Source organism: Talpa europaea (genome assembly GCF_964194135.1).
Source record: "Talpa europaea genome assembly, chromosome: 9".
NCBI lineage: Eukaryota > Metazoa > Chordata > Mammalia > Eulipotyphla > Talpidae > Talpa > Talpa europaea.
The window spans coordinates 75,252,078-75,268,096 of record NC_140076.1 but is presented as its reverse complement, the minus strand read 5'-3'; the positions used below and the strand labels follow the sequence as shown (position 1 = coordinate 75,268,096).

At 43.9% G+C, this 16,019-nt stretch overlaps 1 protein-coding gene across 1 annotated transcript in view; it reads right to left on the bottom strand.

The window, feature by feature from the left end:
• Positions 1 to 1,587: 1,587 nt before the first annotated feature.
• Positions 1,588 to 16,019, bottom strand: part of LOC311176751 (Fc receptor-like protein 5) — a gene marked incomplete at both ends in the record, with an annotated part of 241,867 nt that continues 227,435 nt past the window's right edge. The window contains 2 exon segments of the mRNA XM_084242396.1: positions 1,588 to 1,598; positions 1,790 to 2,065. Coding sequence (XP_084098522.1) covers positions 1,588 to 1,598; positions 1,790 to 2,065 — 287 coding nt within the window.

Sequence of the window (16,019 nt, the reverse complement as noted above, 5' to 3'; positions counted from 1 at the left end):
CGAGGGGATGGGTGACTGAGTGTTTTTATTGGAAACTATTATCCTTTCTTATCTCTTCTCTGTTACACACTAACTTTTTAAACTTCTACTGAAGGTCTTCTACACTAAGAGTATTTTTTGTCTTTATGAGGCAGATGGCAGAACCTATTTAGGGTGTGTAAAGCTTAGGGATTCCAGGGTGCCCCTCAGATGACCAGCTAATATCTTGAGTCTGCATCCCCTAGACGGCAGCCCTACAGCCCTGGTGTTGGATTATGACCTGAAAGTTGTGGTGCTTCTGCTATAGCATACTCTTCTGCTGTAATATTCAAACTGTACCACTACTGCTAAGATGCTAGATCTGTGGCATATTTGTGCTGTAGCACTGAGAAGTTATTCAGCTCAACTTAGCTACTATAGTTGACAGGTGTGGACAAGAAGTTTCTGAAACTTGCTTTGAGATATGCCAAGGGAGATGGCAACAGTAAATGGACATAGGTCATCTCAGTGAAACACAGCAGCAAGCATACTCTCGGCAGTAAGCAGATTCAATTCCATTTTTATATCTTGTGGGCACTTATTGAGCAACATAGGAATGCAGCTTAAATCTTACCTGGCAGGGTCAGAGGCAGGCCTTCTTCCTGCAAAAGAAGCATTGGAGCATTGGATCCAGGAGGAGGAGCCCTCACTGGGGACTTACAGGAAGCTCACCTAGACCTGTACAGCAGTCACTGTCCCTAAACCTTTCAGCTTCTTTACTACTCTCTATGGATATGGCAAGTTGGGTAAAAATTACTGACCTGAAAAAATTACTGACCTGGAAAATTACTGACCTTCTAAGTGTATGGTTATAATATTAAGGAGAATTTGACACCCCACAGTCCTTTTACCTGGCGTTTGTAAAGATAGTTGCATGTGGGAAAATATTGTATCAACTATGAAAATACTCTACTTGAGAAAAAAATCAGTAATTTTTCAAGTCTTTTTTGGCTTCCATTTTCATCCTGTGTTTTAACCTCCTCTTCTATTCCTTGGGGAATCTTGTAAGGGTAGAGAGGGAGGTACTCTGCAGTTTGTAATGCTGATGAATTACATCTCATCAAGGTATCTTCACCTGATAGGGTGGTTATGGAAACTTGATGCTTTGTAAAGGCAAACTGTGGACAGCCTGAGGGAAAGGTGAGAGACTGTGGGAGCAGAAGTTGCTGAGAGACTGAGGGTGAGCCTGAGCCTAAGGAATGGAGCTGGGGAGGGCATGGACTCCAGTGAGGCCAGCCAGGTTGCTACCCACCTGCCTTCCTTGGGATCCAGTGATACAAGAGCAGTGCGACAACAGCAAGGCCCATCATGCTGAGCAGCCCCCCGGTGACACCTGTGACAACGGCACCGCTTCTGCTTCCTGTCAGTCCTAGGGGAGACCCTGTGCTTGAGCCAGAGTAGGAGGCTTGTAGTGTGAAACTGTGCTGGCCCCGGGCCCAGGAAAGGGGATGAGCCCTGGGCCAGGACTTCTGAGGCTAGCAGTTTAGTGGGACACAGGGCTGTGTGAGTCCTGAAAATAGCTCCTCCCTTTGTGTGGAAGCCCATCCAGGCCCAGGGTGGGGTTGAGGGTCAGGTGGACACTAGGCAGTAAGAGAAGATGCATCAACTGATGAGCTCCTCATTGACTCCCTTTCTAGTCCAATTACTATCATTTCCAAAAATAATTTGAGGGCTCCCAGCTCCATCACTGAGAGGCACTGTAACATAAAAATTATCAGTTTGCTTGGAGGATTGCTTTCTCTATGTTGGGGTATGGGCCTAGGAAACTTACCTGTCATTAAAAGTGCCACCATATCACTGCGCTGGGCCCCCAGACCATTGTCAGCCTCACAGAAGTAGTTTCCAGAATGTTCTGTGGTCAGGGAGAGGTTGAAGGACAGTCCTCCTCCAGAGGGGGCTGAGCTGTTTCCCAGGGTGACATTCTCATGATAAAACCGGTACAGGATGGGGGGAGACCCCCTCTGGGCCTCACAGTGAAGCTCCACCACGTCCCCCACTGCAGCGTGGGTGGGAGCCCTGAGGGTGAGCACAGGGCGGGACACTGGAACTGCGGGAGGAAAAAGTCAATTCAAGTTCCTACTTCTAACATTGTCCATAAAGGAACAAAAAATGTTATAAACAAATGCAAAAGCCAGATTTCAATATTGGAAAATAGATTGAAACATGACAAACAAAACTAATGACTTTATATAAATACCTATCAGTGAAGAAAAATATCCAATATTAAAGTGAGGAAAGGGTATGAGTAACTGAAAACTCCAAATTATCAATAAATATATCAAATGATTATCTTCTCCATTGCTAATTAAATATATTCAAGTAAGAGCACCTATCGGGTTGGCTAAGCTGAAGACAGATTACACCTATGAGGTTATAAATAAATTTAGGGGCACCTTGATATGCTGTAGGTGGGAGTGAAAATTGAGAGTTTGCCAAATTTAAAATGCTCATCAACTGTCACCCAGAAAATCTACTTCTGAGACTATTTTGTTTAGGGATATTGATATAGGATGTACAAATATATATTGATATAGGATGTGCAAGGATTTCTGTTGTAGCTTTTTGATAAAAGCTAAAAATTAGAGACAACCTAGTTGACTGGCTAATGAAGATAAAACTTATCTAAGATATATATGTAAACTAAAGCCAAGACAGATTTGTAATGAAAAATGCAATTTGCATAACTGTATATGTGAGATGATTCTACTTTTGTAAAAAATTTCTATGCCTTTATATTTATAATATATTTGATTGTTTCTAGAAGAATACACATGAACCATTACTCTATGGACATAGGAAAGTGTGTGCGTGTAGTTAGAAAGAGACATTTACCTTTCAATATTATGTCTTTTGTACCCTGTGATGGCTACAAAAGATGAAGAAATGCCATATTGTAGATTTATATTAACAATAAGAGAGACCCATGTTTTGACCTGGTTTCCCTTACCATTGCAGCTGTGTGTGTAACTATCAATAGTTACTTCACGTCTCTAATCTTTTTCCTTTCCTGAAAGTGGGGAATAAAATAGTCTCATTTTTATCCGCTCTGGTTTCTCTTAAATAAATGAGATAGTATGTGTCAAACACTAAACACGGGGCCTGGCCAAGGATTCAGCAAGTGATGATGGTGGTGGTGGTGGTGATGAAATAGTGATGATGATGGTGATGATAAATATTCTTTTTTTTATAGTTCCTGTTATCCATGACCCATATCTCAGTTCTAGAACTCAGACATGGTTTATCTAGTCCTGTAGGTATGACAGCCAGAGCAGAAATAACATGCATTCGCACAAGGGAATCATAGAAACAAAGGAATCGAGAAAAGTCAAAAATTGTGAGTAGGGAGGACAGGAGAGCTGGGGTGCTGGTTCACTGTGCTGTAAAGAGGGCTGGAGGATCACTCAGCCAGTGGCAGTGCCTGTGTGGCTCATCTAACTGGTAAGCATGTAAACCATATGGGAAGAGTCCCTGTGAATTTCAGAGGAAAATTGGCTGAGGTGGGTGCTGCCTGCCAATGGGGAAAGAAGGATGATCTGGTTGAGTGGGGGAAAAATAAAATCTGAAAAAATCAGATCTATTACCAAAGCTATAACTGCACTGACATCTTTATGAGATGCTGGATCCTGGGCCAGCATCCCTACGGGAAACTGCTCATGGAATTTTGTTTCTATTCCTTGTGACACCCAGGGACACAGACAAGAGAGATTAGGAATATCAATCTGTATTTGTTTTACATATCTCAGAGGGTGTTTGCCCATTCCTTCATGGTGTCCTGTTTCTTTAGGATGTATCTTAGGAGTAGGGACACCCAGTTTCTCCATTTTTATGTCTTCTTCCAGGAAATGTTGAGTCTGAATACTCCGTGTTCCCTGTGCACCAAAATCACAGAATTCTAGGGCTGGGGATGACCATGATTTCCATCCAGTCTTACTTTATTGGTAAGGAAATTGAGGTCAGTTTAGGAAGCCATGCAACTAGTTATCTTCAGAGCTTAGAGTAGTACATCCATCTCAACAGGCAGCAGATTTTTGCTGCATCCTAGGTACTGCTAAACAGGTTTTGGAGGTTTGACTTGTAGGCGGTTATTACAAAACAGATTCAGCACTCACAAGAAGTAGTTTTCCTTTGGATATATACTTAATGGCAAGAGGGCAGGGGGCAGCTATGAGAAAGAACTTGACTACTGATGGGTGGTAATTTCCATTCTACTTCCCCCACTCTCCCCTCTGGGCTATGTCCCATTGCTTTAAGAATCACTTTGTTAACTAACTTGGACTGGATGTATCTCCTGAATGGTTCTGCACACAGCTGCCATTATATAGAATTTTCAATATGGAAATATGAGGTATATATCTGTCCCTGGTAATGAAAGAAGCTTAAGAGTAGAGACTCATTGGTGAGAGAAGAACCGAGACAAGGCATGGAGCAGAGAAATCCATACTCAGCATTCTTTAGTTTCTCTGTGCATCATAATTGCACATTGGAACAAAGTGCATGTTCTCAGAAGTTTTCTTGACATTTTTTTGGTGTGTTATTCTCACATTCAAGACTGATTGAACTGTGCAGCTGGGAATGTCCAAATTCCTGAGATTGTAACCACAGGAAGGATCCCGGCTTCTAAGTGGAGGTGCTGTAGCAGGTGAGTAGGAGAGCAGGAGCTCTTGACTGTGCTGCTGGGGTAGGGCCAACTCACCTGTGATGCTGAGTGTCACTGCTTCACTCTGCTGGGCCCTGAAGCCATTACTGGCCTGGCAGGAGTAGTTTCCCGAGTGTTCTGTGGTCAGAGAGAAGGTGAAGGATGTTCCTCCTCCAGAGGGGGCCGAGCTGCTGCCCAGAGCAACTTCTCCATGATAAAACCAGTACAGGATGGGGGGAGAGCCCTCCTGGACCTCACAGTGAAGCTCCACCATGTCCCCAACCACAACCTGGGTTCTAGGAACCCTGAGGGTGAGGACAGGTTGGGATACTGGAACTGGAGAAGAAAAATAGTTGCCATCAGCTCCTGTTATTTAAATATGTCCCTCCTTAATAAGAAGTTCTCAAACAGGAAAATATTTTTCTCAGTTTTTAAGGACGATGTGACATCACTCAGAATTCAGTTCTAATTCCTTCAGAGCTGAAAAAAAAAACATTTGTGTAGTGCTACTTATAGTTCAGAGGAAGTGGGTATGCAATCCCAAACATGATTGGGGAATCTGACAACAAATATTGAATTGAAACCCAGTTATTTATTTGAGATGTCACAAGGCAATTGGAGAAAAGACATATCAATGCAATTGGTAATGGGGAGCTGAAGACACCTGGTGCTTCCCTCTCCAGGGACACTTCAGAGATGTGACCCAACATGAATGAGGAGTAATCAAGATATCTGCTCATTCTCATATTCATTCATTCATCAAAGATTGAGAAATGAGTAAGTCCTGGGAACTGCATTATATGCTGGGGATTCAACAGTAAGAAAGACACAGCCCCTGATCTCATAAAAACTACAATCTAGAGATGATAAGCTGCAATCAAGTAAAATACAAATACAGAATTAAAATATTGACAGGTGATAGAGGAAAAGAGATTGCTATGCTATATGTAATGCTAGAACCCAATCTAGTACTAGCACTGATTATGCCGGGGTGTTTCCTCATCACATGACAGTTGGAATGCACCAGTGAAGGAGGAAGTGAAGAATGTACCAGAATGGCAACATGTTCAAAGGCTCTGAATTAGGATGAAGGTTGGAATTTTTGATTTATTGAATCAAGGTAGCAGCAGCACTAAGAGTCAAGTCTGGGGCTCTAAGAAAAAGGAGGGTAGAGGTCTACATGGGGCTACATGGACTCATAGGTGCTGATTCTTCTCCACAGAGCAACAGGAAGCCTACTTGTGTGCTATACAGGGTAGGAGAGGATCACATTTGTCTTTAAAACACCATTTTGATTTCAAGGTGCAAACTGGATTGCAGTGGCATGAAGTGGAGTAGAGAGTAGTTAGGTGACATTGCAGTCATTGAAATGACAGTGGGTTTGACTCAAGTGTGGTGGTAGAGATAGAAAGGAGTCAAGAAATGTTTAGGAATAAAATCAACTTTACTTTGATTAACTAGCTATGAAGAGCAAGGGAGAAAAATGTCAAGGAAGACCCTGAGATTTTGCCATGTATATCTGGATATATATATACAGGTGTCTCTCACAGCGGTAAAGACAGATAGAGGAGAAATAAGTCTAGGAGAATATCATGAGTTCAGTTTTAGAAAGGCTCAGGTACAAGAAATTTTGAGACATTTGAGTGGAGAAACGGCGTATCCAGGAATCATTTACAGATGATATCCCCAGGATAACTAGGAGCAAGACTATAGAGAAGAAAAAAGGGTGCATGCAGGACAAAGTTTTGGAACAGAACACTGTTTAAAGTTTGTCCACAAAAGGAGGAACCACTAAAGGTGACAGGGAAGGAATGGTAGAGAGAGGAGAGCCAGGAGAGGAGGACTCCCTGGAGCTGAGGAAAAGAGGTTCAAGAAGGAAGAACTGGTAAGCAAATGGACCATTTCTGTGAGCCCGAGTAAGGCAAAGACTGAAGAATGGTCTTGGAGCTGAAGTCCTGATGTCACTGCTGATCTTTGTCAGGATCACTTTGGTGAAAAGTTCAGAAGGAAGCATGGAATAAAACCGAGTGGGTAATGAGGAAATTAGACACCTGTGCCCTGGCCCTCTCTTGGTGGTTTAGTGATAATAGAGCCATGACTGGGGCTTTTCTTAGATAGGAGAGAGACAGAGCATGTGAAGTGTCAGTAGAAAGGATCCTACAGGGTGGGAGATGTTGGGAAACATGGAAAATGGATACTTGGTTGTATTTTGAATTCGAAAGTATGGAGTCCAGAGAACCCATGATGTTCACCTTTCTTAGGGAGCAGAGGTCTCTCCTCCATGCCTGAGCAAGAAGGGCAGGCCACAAGATGATATAGAAGCACACTGGCTTTGGTGTGGGAGTCAAGGGTGTCCTTGTCTGGAGAGAGTAAGGATGTTAATGAACTGGGAGGTCTGTGGATGTCTGAGAACAATAGCGATTGGAGGAGTTGAAGAAGCAAGTAGAAGGACAGGAGGCTGTGGGCAGATAACTGGAGTGGGGCATGTGTGGGAGCACATGGCAGGTGTGGAGGGGAATGAACAAGAGAGCCATGGAGTGATAGCAACATGTGAAGTGGAGAGGAAGGGTGAATGAGGTGACAAGCCTGCATCGAAAGCGGGCCAAGAGGGAGAGAGGACTGCAGGATGGAACAAGGACTTGCAGGGGGCAGAAGAAAGAGGCTGGGAGTCTCTAAGAAGGGCTGTGGGTGGGAACCTGAGCAGCTGGGGTCAGGGGCAGGAGAAACTGGATGACAGACAGGGGAACACAGCTAAATCTCTTCTGAGGTGAAACACCCTCTACACATTCCCTTCCCAGCTTGATCATAGTTGACTAAGATGGAGTTTATGTTTTGAAAGTCCTTACTTCTACATTAGGGAAGTTTTGGTCACAATAGCTTGCAATGTAGCTACCAGGAAAGACACAAGCAAAGGAAAGTTCACGTTTCTCAAAATGTAATATCCAGAACTCCAAGATGGAGGCTGCGCAGGCAACGGGTCTGCCATGATGTCACTCAGAAAATGGCCCCGTGGAGTCTAGAGCTCCAATGGTGACTACTGGTCACTGGTTATGTGGTAGTTGGAAGGTCAGCTTACCTGTGACACTGAGCAACACAGTCTCACTGCGCTGAGCCCCTTGGCCATTGCTGGCCACACAGGCATAGTTTCCAGAATGTTCTGTAGTGAGAGAGAGGTTGAAGGAAACTCCTCTGCCAGAGGGGGCTGAGATGTTCCCCAGGGTCTTGTCTTCTTGATAAAACTGGTACAGGATGGGGGGAGAGCCTCTCTGGGCCTCGCAGAGAAGCTCCACCACATCCCCCACCACAGCCTGGGCGCCGGGAGTCCTAACAGTGAGGACAGGGTGGGACACTGGAACTGGGGGCAGAATGAGTGAGTTGTTACCAGTATCTTTTTTTAAACAGTTTTAAAGCAAACTTTATTTTAAAATTCAATTCTGTGGAGGTCCATAAAGTGAAAATGAAAAGTTTTCCATATCCTTTAATTTTTCAGAGATTACCTCTGTTGAGTATTGTTGACACTTTCTAGACCTCTTGCATGTATAATTACATTCACACATAGAGCCCCATTTAAAGAGCACACGTGCATAGGGTCACATGTGTAGCCCAGCATCCAACCTGATTTCCCCCTCAGCAACAGATCCTGGGCATCTTTCTATGTAATTACTTTAGTTCCATCTCATTTATTTTTAAAAATCAATTTGATTTTTTAGGTACAATTTGCACACCATTTGCACATTTTTCAAATCTACAGTTTGATAAAAATAATCACAAAACATTCCATTATATGAACTTATCATTATACATCAAAGCAGTTCCAATTAAAGGGTGTTTAGGTTGTTATTATTTTTTTAAGTTCAGATAATACTACATTAAACAATCCTGCCTATATATCATTGTACATTTGTGCACCCATTTCTTTGAATAAATTCCTGGATATGGAATTCTGGGATGAGGGATACAGGCAGTTCAGTTAATGATACATATTGTTACACTGTTCTTAAAAAAATTTACATCAGTTTACACTTGCACTAACCGCATATAGAAGTCTGTTTCCCCACTTTCTGATAAATCATACTCTTATAAATTGCAGAGGTTCATTTTTATTATTTATTCTCTCCTCACCTTAAACTCTACAACTATCCCATCTGAAAAATACACTCATTTTTATTCTATGTGACCCTACAATCTACTAGTTGACTTTTCTTGAACCATTAGTGAGCTAAAATCCATTAATGATGAGGTACTGTCTGCCAAGTATTCAGAAATTATTTATAAAAATGTTAATTTTGAAATCCATAATTAATTTCCTTTGATTGTATTGAAAATATCTTGAAGAATTTTTCTTACTGTTTTCTATAGCAATTTCTCTTCTTAAAAGAATTCTGTATTGTGTCCTTTCTTAAACTTTTATTATTTTAAGTGCATAAATGCAATTCCCATATCAAACATACATTGCTTATAACATCCTCCAGTGAGTAAAGTTATACACAGAGTCTAGCATTTGTTTGAATCTCAATCTCTCTTTCTCTTTCTGTTTGTTTCAGTGACCCAAGGCTATTAGTAGAGTTCAAATGGTTTAGCTCATCAGAACACAGATTTCCCATGAAATCTGTTTCCTGTTTGGGGTATGGGGACACATTCCTTCAAAAAAATGTAAATTATCCTGCCAGAAAGTCTGCAAGGCTCACAGTGCAACATTTCAACTGACAGACCACTTGCTTGCTAATTTAGGGCTTATTTATTTCTGTTCAGTTGATATAAACAGATGCAAATATCAGGGTTCTCCTTGCTGGGAACTTCCTCATCTCCCATCAGAATCCTTTTGTTCCTTGAATAACACACGCTGACTGAAGACCTACTCTATGCCAAGCACCTAATAGATACAGGGACATAGTGGAGACCAAAACTGATGAAGTGCCATTTTCATGATGCTTATGTTCTGGTATTAAGGGAGACAGACAGGAAACAGGAAATAAAGAGGTTTTAGATATTGCTAACTCAGAAAATAAAGCAAAGAATCGGATAGAAGGACTAAGGGCTTTAGGGCTGGGGACTTTCCTGATATATTAGGTTCTGGCTTTGAAGTCTGGGTCTCAGAACATTTACATTTCTTATATAATCTCTTTATTCAATAATTTACATCATGGAAATGTCTTCACATGGTCATTCTTGATTTCCATAACCAAAGACAAGAGTTATCAACAGATCCTTTAGGTCTATATTCTCCAAGATAAGGGTATAGTGTTGGGTGTGCTCCAGGAGGCACATGAGCCTGAGACCACAGACCAGCAGTAGATAAATTCTGATCAGACCTGGTAGGAGTCTAGGACTTACCAAAGATGGAAAGGCTCACGACCTCACTGTGCTGGGGGCCAAAGCCATTGTCTCCTGTGCAGTGGTAGTTTCCTGAATGTTCTGTGCTCAGGAAGAAGTTGAAGGATACTCCTCCTCCAAACAAGGTTGAGCTGCTCTTCAAGATGACATCTTCATGATTAAACTGGTAGAAGATGGGAGGAGAACCTCTCTGGGCCTCACAGTGAAGAGTCACCAGGTCTCCCTCCAGAGCTGGGGTCCTAGGAGTGCTGAGGGTCAGGACAGGAGGGGACACAGGGACTGGGAGAGAGAAAGAATTAATCAAGTGCTGCTCCTGTCACTTACTGTGATTTCAGCAGGTGGTCAGTGAAGCGCCCTGTCTCCACTGCCCTGCCAGGGGCCCAGCAGCCTCCCGGGCTTTCCTCACGAGCTCTCTCCCGTCCTCCACATGGATCTTTTCCAGTTCTTTCCTTTCCCTTCAGATATCTGGCCCCTTGCTAGGTGGCTCACTCCCATTTTTCCAAGGGAATGACTCTGAGACAAGTCCCTTATCTTGCTGCCACCACACCCACACTCTCACTGCCCCGTCTCTTGCTATTTCCCTCTGTTCTGTTCCCCTGAAAGAGCTGTCCCTCATCCATCAGGAAGGACCCTCCTCGCTTCTTGACCCTGAAACTGAAATTTAGATGTGTTCAGTCCTCGCCACACTAGAAAAACAACAAAACAAAACAACCGTATGTGCATTCAGTGTTCTTCCCAGTCTCCTCATCCTCTTTAGTTTTGTGAAGAAACTTCTGGAAGAAGTGGCCTTGCATTTATTGTCTCTGCATCATTACCTCCTGGTTTTGCTCACTACAACCTGTTTTTTATCCTCACAAATCTACTAAAGTTGATATTTTTAATGTTTATGATTACAATGATGAGACTAATAGATACTTCTTATGACAATATAGTGCTTGCTTTTAACTACTTGTCTGATGGATTTGTCATATAGAGCTTGTAAATTATATTCACAGTGAAACAGCAGTTATAAAGATCACAGTAAGTGGTGAAGGAGCAGCCACACCCAGGGATTCTGGCTCTTGTTTGTTTATTTCTGCTTAATATTCAGTGCTTTGTGGCTAAATTTGGGGTTGTCTTTCATCATCTATCAGCTCTGCTTGATGGAGTTGGTCTACCACGTTTTTCTTAAAACACTCTTCCCTCAGTTTCTGTGGTGCGCACATTCACAGAGGCCCTTGCCCCAACCTCCAAGTCCTTCCCTCTGAGTAGGGGCTGACCGGGTGGATCTGTCACACTGGACACTCCTCTTGGACTCTTTCCTCTATTCCTGGCTTCTTCCCAGACTATTCCTCTGCTATCCATTCTTTATCTGCACCTGGAGTAATATTCTCCTATATTACTTCATGGATCTCACTGCCATGGCAGAATAAGCAGCTAGTAACAAACTTCCTTTTTTAAAAAAGATTTATTTATTTATGCATACAAGGACTGGGGTACAGGCCAGAGGTGTGGGGGGAGGGGGTTGAGAGGATTTACCAGAGACAAAGTGGGGAGCAGAACAGGCAGATTTACTGAAATATACTGCTGAGGGGAGCAGCGACAGGAGAGGTCTGCTGAGCCATATGGGTAGCTCCCTGGCTGGGGACTGAACTTATGCTTCAGAGTCTGGTGATAGCTTCATAGTGTTGTGACCTAACCCCTTGTGCCACCAGGGAGCCCCACAAACTTCCTTTTTAAAGCACAACCAGAAGTCATCTATAATCCACACACAATTCTCAGTACCTCACCACACGAGGACATCTGATGGACTCCCACCTTGTTCTCCCTTTCTCTTTCTCTCTCTAAATACACACACGCACACACACACAAACACACCCCACATACAATATGTATATATGTTCTCTCTCTATCCTCACCCCCCTCCTTCTCTCTCTCCCTCCACCGTTTTACATTCCCATCAACCAAGGGTTCTCTTCCATTCACATCTTCAACACTTGCTTTACATCTTTTGCATATAGCCACTCTCATAGATGTGAGGAGATATTTCATTGTTTTGAGTTGCATTTCTCAAATAATAAGAGACAATGAACATCTTTTCATGTGCTTGCAGATCAACTGTATGTCTTCTTTGGAGATGTGTCTATTCAGATCCTCTGCCCACTTTTTAATTGATTGCTTGTTTATTTCTTGATGAATCTTGTGAATGCTTTGTATGTTTTAGACATTAATCCCTTGTCAGATGCATGATGTGTAAATATCTTCCCTCACAGTAGAATGTTTTATCATTTTGATGCACTGAGCAGAAAATTTTAAATTTGATGTGGTCCTTTATGTTTATCTTTGCTTTTGGTTCTTTTGTTGTTAGAGTATGTCTCTAAACATGTTTCAAAGGCGGATGTCAAGGAGCATAGCATAGTATTTTATGGCCTCAGGTCTTACATCCAAGTCTTTCATCCATTTTGAATGAACTTTGCATGTGGTGAGGTAGTGGTCTACTTTCATTCTTCTGTATGTGATTGTTCAGTTTTCCCAACACCATTTATTGAAGAGAATTTCCGTGCTACATTACCTGTTCTATTTTCTTATTCAAAGCTTTAATTTCAATATCCTGGTCATTTATTTTATTTCTGAATACATATTTATTTTTCTGAGTTTCACTGTCTATTTTTTGATGAGCTTTCCTGAATTTTCTTGTATCACTTTGGTTTGTCATACTGAATATCTTATACCTCTTTGAATTTATCATAGAAATTTTGATCTCTCTGATAGGAAGATCTTCTATGTTCCTGTGGTTGGGTTCTGCAGAGCTATTCCCTTTCTCGAGTTGCCATGTGTTATATATTTTTGTCTGCACATTTAGTTTCCCTATTAAAAAAATATTTGTACTACCAATTCAGAGAATTGAAATACTTTCACTGTTCCAGCTGGTGGCTATGTGACTTTATTTTTGTTTTATTTTGTTTTTTTGTTTTTTGGGTTTTTTTGGTCCTGATGTGTTCTGTAGGTACTGTGGTTTTGCTGTGTGAGCAGGGTGGGGGAGGGTTTTGGAGGGGTCTAGCAGCTATGGTGAATGTGAATGTGAGGGGTGGGGTGGCTCTGTGTGTGTGGCATTGCTGTATCCCTCCCCTGAGGGGTCCCAGATCTGAGGTTCAGCAGTCTGCCATTGCCAGTTCACTTCACGAGATCAGGACCAGTCCCACAGGGTAAGGAAGGGGTGGTGTAGTCTAGATCACCTGTTGTCCTCCTTCTGGGGGCCCAGGCTCTCTGGAGCACCCCAGCTACTTCCCATGGCCTTCACATGGGTCCAGAGTGTGAGCCTCCACACCATTTGGGCTCCCCCCTCTCCCAGGCTCTGGACTGAGCCAGTAGCCTTGCCCTCTGTGTCCCCCACCCTGGACCTCAGCCTCCAGACCTTTCTCTCCACCACTCTCCAACCTTCCTTTCCCCATCCAATGCACCTACATCTGCTCCATGTCCCTTCTAGTACAGTCTGTGTTGGTCTCTGAGTTGCAGGGTGCTTCAACCTGGCCCTGAGCCATGGGGTTTTTCTCAATGTAGTGCCCCTTGGTCAATTGTGCCATGTTCCTTTTCAAAGCAAAGCAAGGAAGCTTCTCTGTCATCATATTACAATGTCATCTACCCAACACTGTATTTTGGAAAACACTATTCACAATAGCCAAAACACAGCAACAAGCTAAATGCCCCAAGTAGGTGATTGGATAAATGCGGCAGGCTGCACCTCCCATGCTGTCTCTTGACAAGGTCCGGGCATTGGGGGAGACTCCCGAGAAGCGGGGAGTTCCTGTGCTACCCCAAAGAGGGAAAGTTGTACTTCCCAGAAGAAGGGAGTTCTTGCACTTCCCAAAGAGGATCTGAACTAGGGAGTCTCCATGGCAATGCCTGCTAATGCTCTCCTCTGTTCTTGGTTAATGCTGAAGTAAGTTAGTTATTAATTGGCATGTTAAAACCTAATTCGGACCCAGGCTCATTGTTCTATCCAAACCCCTGTGGATCCCAGGTTATCCTTTTAATAAAGCCCACACCCTATCATGACCTCTAAAGCCATCTAACATGACCTGCTTTCCTCCCCCATCCTATCCTCCCTTCTCTCCCCCCAGCAAATGTTTCACTCTATGCTGTAGTCAGTACAAACCACCCCACTCCAGGTCCTTGGGCAGCCCCTCCCTCCCTCCTTCACCACAGCTCCTACCTCCTCCAAGCCCTCATGCATCTCACATCTCATCGCCACATGAACTCTCCTCAGAAATGTCCCCTCAACTCCCCACTCAGCTTGGGGTGCTTTCCTACCTGCTGCCATAGCCGCCTGGTGCTGGGGTTCCTTGGGCTTCCGTTTGCCCTGTTCCTCATCTACATCTGCAATCAGGCCTTGAGAACTGTGTGCAAGTGTCCTGGGCTCTACTGTGAGGTCTCCTCAGACACTGAACAGCGTGGTGCACAGCATGTCCGCGACCGTTATTGACCAGGTGGACAAATGAGCCACTGTACAAAGCCTGGTACATCTTCAAGACATGTGAGAATGAGGCCACTGCCCCTCAGGTTTCTGGAGCACAGCTTCTCTGTCCTGTCCATCTGGGCCTTCCTGGTCATTTCCTTTACAATCCTTGGCACATCTATCGTGTGAAGGGCTGGATTCTGGCTTGTCTCCTGCCCAGTTCTGCTGTTTTACAGAATTGGAATTGAGGCCGCCTCCAGTTCTGGGCCAGGACTGGGCTCTCTGCTACCAGCAGGGTCCCAAATTGCACAAATTACAGGGTCCCCTAAAATTGTGCCAGGATTTGGCCACACATGAGTGACTTCAAACTGAGTCAAGAATCAACAGACATTGTATAAACTTCACACCTATTTGAAAACCGCTTCCATGACCTGTGGGGCATTAAAGCTGAGCAAGCAGAGGGACTCATCTTGCTCACAGGTGGCTGCCTCAGCTTTGTTCCCCTCCCCTTTCTCACCTGTGTCACCCTCACTCTGTTGCCTTGTTGACTCTGAAAGTGCTTAAGTCAGAGGGATAAGTTTGGAGTAACTGCGGAACTGCTATCTGTCTTTGTATCTTACAAGGTTTTGTATATGGCTGATCAATATCTGATGTTAAATGGCACTAATAGATATATTAAAATTTATATACCTGATACTAGAGTATTGTGTGATAGTAAGAGACAGTTCTTTGCCCTTGGGAACAGACTTTGTAGCCACTGAGAACAATTTAACGAATGCAAAGCAGGCAGCTGGGGATTCACAGGGCAAGTGGAAAGAAAGAGACAAGCATTTGACCCCTCTGAGGTTGGGACTAGAAATCCTCTCAGCTGGGTCATGGTGGCGCCTGGGTGCGCAAAGGGAGGAGCTGGCAGAGGGCTGTGAAGGACCATGGGTTGGCCCAAGGAAGAAACGAGAAACTTGAAGATGGGAACACATTTCTGGAAGGGCCCAGCAGGAGTGAGGGAGGCCTGAAGGCTCACCTGTGACAGAGAGGCTCATGGCCCTGCTGCTCTGGGTGGTCCCGCCGTTGTTGGCTGTGCAGTAGTAGCTCCCAGAGTGTTTGGCTGTCAGAGGGAACCTCAAGTGCGCTGTTCCCCATGAAGGAGCCTGCGACCTCTGGAGAAATACTCCATTGTGAAAAAAATGATACTGAATTGGAGGAGAACCTCTCTGGGCTTCACAGTGAAGAGTCACCATGTCTCCCTCCAGAGCCGGTGTCCTAGGAGTGCTGATGGTCAGGACAGGATGGGACACAGGGACTGGGGGAGAGAAAGAATTAGTCAAGTGCTGCTCCTGTCACTGTGGCTTCAGCCCAATCTCCACTGTCCTGCCTTTAGACTCAGAAGCCTCCCAGGCTTTTCTCATAAGCTTTCTCCTGTCCTCCACATGGACCTTTTCCAATTCTTTCCTTTCCCATCAGATCTCTGGCCTCTTCTCCCCTCTTGCTAGGGGGCCTCACTCCCATTTTCCAGAGGAAATGACTCTGAGGGGAGGACTCCCTTATGTTGCTACCACCAGACCCACATCCTGACCTATTTCTTCCTTCCCTATGATT